Below are 6,000 nucleotides of genomic sequence, written 5' to 3'. Positions count from 1 at the left end.
TCCACCCATCTCCATAATCGCTCCCCGCAACGAAAACCTTCTATTCTATTCAACTCCCTTCACAGAACCACAACACAACACCCCCTTAAAAATTTCTATCAAACCAACACACACAAAACAATCATCAATCGCACTTACCCTTCCTCCTCCTCCTCTTCCTCCAAAAGCTGTGCACAACACTACTACTACTACTTTATAGTAATTTTTTCTACCGCTCGCCGCGTCTTTGATACTGACGGTACGTACTCTTACTCTGCTCCATTTTAATTACATGCGGGGTACTGTAAATTTTAATTTTTTCTCCTTCCATTTTTTTACTATACTCTTCCCTACTTTACTCATCCCCTGCTTTAACCCCTCTGTTTCTAAGCAAACAAAACATCTTTCATTCCCTCCATAATCCATATCATATATGCACATATTATTCCTGTATATCCATTTTAGACTAAGCCACTTTGGTTTTTTTTTTTTTCTCTCTCCCTTAGTAGATTCTCCTAGTTTTCTAATAAGTAAAGGAAATTATCAAATACAAAATTTAATTGTGTTACAATTACAAAACAAAATTTGACTAGTCACTTGTGTACTTATCCATTTGGTGATGGATTAAAATTTGAAAACCATCCTGTGGTAACAAATTGTTTATAAATTAATGGGAGCATGAGGTGGATTGGATTACGCAAAGTGAATTAAAAAGATGAATGGTTTGGTCAACTTTGCAGGTATAGTTTTAAAAGAAGAAAAAAATGAACATCTCAACATCAGCCTGCGCCTGCGCCTGCGCCTGCAAACAGGAGCTGCCCCTAGTAAGCTTCCAAAAGGGATCACTTATGATGGAGTCGTTGTTTCATCATCGGAATAACAGCAACAAGGATAAGGTAGTGGTGATAATGGGGGCCACTGGTGCCGGCAAGACGAAGTTGGCTATAGACGTGGCCAAACACTTCCAACCAGCGGAGATAGTGAACTCAGACAAAATGCAAGTGTACAAGGGCCTAGACATCACCACCAATAAGGTCACTGAAGAAGAGTGTGGCGGGGTCCCACATCATCTGCTTGGCACTGTTGACCCATATATAAATTTCAGCGCCAACGACTTCTGTCGCTACGCCACTTTGGCCATCGACTCCATTGTAGAAAAAAATGGCTTACCCATCATCGCTGGAGGCTCTAATTCTTATTTAGACGCGTTGGTCAATCATTATCCTGAGTTTAGGTTAAGGTACCAGTGCTGTTTCCTCTGGGTCGACGTGGCACTCCCCGTTCTCCATTCCTCCCTCCAGGCACGTGTGGACCGCATGATCGAAGCCGGTCAAGTCAACGAGGTTCGTGACTTCTTCGACCCGAGCGTAACCGATTACACCAAAGGGATACGAAGGGCTATTGGGGTGCCCGAATTCGACGATTTTCTTCGCGCAGAGGCGAATGGGCGGCTAGATGAGAGAACAAAACAGAGGCTTCTTCAGGCTGCCATTGCAAGGTTGAAGATCAACAACTGCACGCTCGCCAACCGCCAGATTCAGAAGATCCACCGCCTGCACGCCTTCTGGAAACGGAACATGCACCGCCTCGACGCCACCGAGGTTTTCCGCGGCTCACGTGACGCCTGGCGCGATCACGTGCTCGCCAAGACCTTGATCATCCTCCACAAGTTTCTCTACGGAGAGAAGAAAACGCCGCACGTTGTCCCCGCCGGAATCGTCTCCGCCAAAGACGTAATTGCGGCGGCGGCGGTGCTTTCTTCGCCGCCGGTAGCAATGGCAGCAACGCGGTAGAAAGAGAAAGAGTAGTAGGGCCAGAGAATCTATATACACCATTGGCGCATGCTGAAACACTATATGCCATTGCATATCTTTTTTTTATATATATTTCAGGTCATGTCATTGGTAGTAGTAAATGTTTTACTTACTATATATATATTATATATAAATATAAAAGCATATATATATATATATATATGAATATAATATTTTGTTTAACTTATTGACAGGTTCTATGGAAAATATTAATGTATTTTTTCTTTATTTAGGGTTACATCAGTATCTGGAATACTTAATAAGCGTATTCCGTATAAATTAATTAAGTAAGTTGTTAATGGAGCATAGCATATACGATCCCTGCTTTGTTGGCTAAAGTTGTGGACCTACAGTGTAACCGTAACACTCGGGAAATGCTTGTTAGATTAGATACAGATGTAAAGGAATTTTTTATTTGGTGTGTGCTTATAGTATTAATTAAGAAATTAAAAGAGTAAATATTTATTAGGTAAATTATGAGAGCATAAAAAAATCATGAATTAGTTATTTTTCGTCTTCCCATAAAAGTATTTATATTTTAATTTTTTTATCCAATATCTTTAGGATAAAGGTTATTTTATTTTTTTGGGCGCATAAAAGATGATCTTGTTAATGTATATTGTGCCAGACCGTGTTATTAATAATAATCATTAGGAAAAAAAAATCTAAATATATATGTGGGGAGATAATTTTTTTTATTGAGGAGCTGGGGAGATAAGTTGTTGTCAGTATCAATGAAAAAATATTAATGCATACATTTTTTTTTCTTGAGTTCTTTTATTTTTAACTGATGATAGTAAATTTTTTATTAAAAAATAAAAGTAGCATGGTAAGAAACAGTTGATGTAGACAATTCTGCGGTATATAGCCAGAAAATACTTAGCAAGTTGCTCTATCTTCAAATCTTGTAGTTATTAGTTTTTAATACATGTACAGTTGAAAAGTTATTAGCCTGAAAACACTTTTAAAACAAATGTTAAGATAAAAAGTTTTTCTAATCCAAGGGGAGACTCATATTCTAATAAGGAGGAGAGAGAATAAGTGAATGGGAAAGAAGTGAAGCATTCTGTGAGAGATTAAACGCACTCACTCAGTTTATATTTCACATTGAATCTTGGAACTTAACTAGCTGAATTAGTGAAAGTTTTTTTTTTTTTTGGAAGGCTGAATTAATAAGTGAAAGGTTACAATGAAAGAGTTTATTCTTCCAAGTTTAGACTGTTACTAGTATAATTTAACATCATAATTTAAGTAGAAGTGAAAATTTTACATTTTCATTAAAACAAACCATAATTTAAAAATTGCAATTCAAATCCAACCTTAATTAACCCCTTGTTTAGTTAATTATAATTACCGTGAAAAGAAGAAGAAAGAAAGAGAATTGTGTGGAAGTGTAGTGTGCATGTGTGATTGGTTGTGTGGAAGTTTTTTAATTTTAAAATGGGTTTCACATTTTTTATGTCTTACCCACATGCAAATAACTTTAATTTACAAATGCCTTTTCTATTTCACTCTATCCATTTCAAACGCAGGCTAGCATGGGAAAGGACCCGATGTCTCTCATCGTGCGAAGATAAGGTGGTGCGTTCGATATAGGATTTTTTTGAGATGTGCGAGGGAGTACCATGGGTATGCATACACTGGATTAAATTAAAAAAGAAAAAAAAAAACAGGCGACATCGTTCCTTCTCCCACGATCTTCGTCGCACAATACCATAACGTGTCCACCACCGTGTCCCTCTTGTCCTCTTCGTCGTTCGGTGCCGGCGACAATCCTGCACCACCCTCCCTTCCTAATGAGACAGTACACCACAAACAATTAGGACACTAATGTGAGATTTTTTGGTTTTCAGATCTGGATACAGCGCGCGCGCGGCAGCCTCACAATCTTCGACGTCGAGAGCGCGGTGGACACCTTCAACAGAGTCAGAGCTGCCGGCGACGGTCTCAATGAGGAGGACTGTGGTGCGGAGTCCGTGGACACACGATTTGGCAAGGTCGACCTCGCAATTCTCCAAACCATGTCTACCCTTTCTCTCCGACATCAGAAGGGAGGGAGAAATAATCTCAGATATGGAAAAAGAGGGGTGTGAAAGGGGGTGAAGAGAAGTGCATGATCTGCACCTCGCGGCGTACGTCATCAAAGAAGACAAAACCAACGAATGTCGTCAAGGAAGACGGAACCGCTCTTTTTTTTTTATGTTTATTTTTAATTTAATCCAATGTAAACATGTACAGAATAGTCCTACACGCATCCTAAAAGACGTATCCTATAATCATACGACCTTTTGCACCGTGAGGGAAATCTTGAGGTCCCCCAAGCTAGCCTGCGTCATCCATTTCATTCTACTTGGTCTCTTTCTTTTCTCAACACTACACACTAAGACTAAGTTTAAAAAAACGTTACATCTCATTCAACAACAAAAAAAGTAACAACTAATTTTTTTCTGTCACATACTTAGGAAAGTAGAAAATTATTTTAGAAACAGAATTCCTAACTGATTTTCAAACCCACACAAAAATTTATAGCATACTGTTTGTGCCATTGTGAGTTTCCTATATATATAGCATCTTCTTGTAAAAAATTTGCATCCCAAGTCTCCAACGTTGGACTTGGAAGTAACCTACATTTGGTGGCCGTACATAGGAGAAGCATTATTGGGATCCGTGGAAAACGGTTTGAAGTGGCGTAACTGTAAACTATATAGTATATAGTGAAAGATCAAAAATGCTTTTTACTTTCTGCAATAAGGAGCTTGATCACCTTTTTCCGTACTGATAGTTTGTGGTGCGCCTGCATCAAGCACAAGCAAGCAAAGTTGGCTTCTTTGGTGTGGGTTCAATTTAAAATTAAAAGGTTGAATTTGATCACAGTTACTACTTACTAGTGATTGATGTGTGATGGGAATGGGAGTATAAGTCCCCATGCCCCACTAGTGGTGGGTGGGGCCCCAGAAGGGGAGTGGGGGCGTTTGGTCTTTTCACATTTTCTCCTGATCCAGGATTGGATTTCGGGTTGAGCCGTGCCTCCTTCCCACCATGAAAAAGACATTGTTGTAACATGTACTCCACTACGTACATTTATTATTCATATGTCCGTTTCATCGACTTAATGCATTCTCAATCACCGTCTATTCAAGATCCAGCGGGTGAGAGAGCCCAACCCCAGTGCAAGAAACAGCAACACATTATTTGATTGAACGTACTTAATAATATTTATATTTTTTTTGTGTGTGTGTGATGGATAGATATAGATAGATCAACATGAGTTGAGTTGAGTTGATCGAGCTAGCTGGGTTGTGATCATTTTCAACTTCTAAAGTTGATACTAAACTTTTCGAATGCGGTATACAATTCCTCTAGAGAATATTTATTATTCACGTTTTAGTTATCTGGGTGTGTATAATAATTATCATTTTCTATTACCTGAAACAAGTTTCTATATATTAACTTATGCGTGAGTAAAACTATTCAATGAATTACCCACTATATTCTTATGCTAAGTGTTTATTGGGAATCTTGAAAAAGAGACAAAAGGGGGAAAGGAGTAGAGAAAAAAAAAAAAAGGTACGTGGGGGCAATACTCTCGCAGAAGCCCTATGTCTTCTTCATCTCACATGATTCCAACCAATATATAACACACAGCTCGCCTTTATACTCCCACTCACCACCCCATATTTTAAAAGTTAAAGTGGACCCATATTACGGGCATATTTAAAAAAAAAAAATACATCTTTTGTTCTTAAGCACTTTTGCTTTTAATTCCCCTACCTCCCCTTTGGAGTATAGAGAATTTTACAAAAAATTGCTAGTACTAAATCTGGGAAATTCTTGAAAATTTTGACAAAAGGAAACTTTTACATATTTATATTTTAACAACGCAATTGTATGGTCAAAATCACCTTTAGTAAAGTCTTAACCTTTGCATCCCATATAAAAAGAAAAGGAAAAAAAGACAGTACGAGTAATGATTTTCCAACGCTTCCATGAGCATCTTGGTCCACATCAAACATGCATAGAATATATATTTTCCAAAGGTTATAATATAAAAGTATAGTATCTGTTCTTATCAGTTCAGTAACTATACGAAAGTGATTTATAGGCATTTTTCATCACTATCAAATTATCTATATTTTAATTAATAGATATCATTATCAATTTAAGGTTACTATATAGGGCTTCTTGTGCTTTCCATTTGTAAATGCTG

General features: G+C 37.9%; 1 protein-coding gene across 1 annotated transcript; it reads left to right on the top strand.

Moving 5' to 3' along the window:
• Positions 1-217: 217 nt before the first annotated feature.
• Positions 218-1,849, top strand: IPT (isopentenyl transferase). The gene is made up of 2 exons (NM_001250430.3): positions 218-238; positions 720-1,849. The coding sequence occupies exon 2, from the start codon at positions 744-746 to the stop codon at positions 1,770-1,772; it is 1,029 nt and encodes a 342-aa protein (NP_001237359.2). The 5' UTR covers positions 218-238; positions 720-743; the 3' UTR covers positions 1,773-1,849.
• Positions 1,850-6,000: the final 4,151 nt, after the last annotated feature.

The sequence above is a fragment of the Glycine max genome, chromosome 15 (genome assembly GCF_000004515.6).
Source record: "Glycine max cultivar Williams 82 chromosome 15, Glycine_max_v4.0, whole genome shotgun sequence".
NCBI lineage: Eukaryota > Viridiplantae > Streptophyta > Magnoliopsida > Fabales > Fabaceae > Glycine > Glycine max.
This window is presented reverse-complemented; position numbering and strand designations above follow the sequence as displayed.

Excerpts from the sequence above, each read along its gene's own strand:
- IPT (NM_001250430.3), top strand. The coding sequence starts at position 744 with ATGAACATCTCAACATCAGCCTGCGCCTGCGCCTGCGCCTGCAAACAG.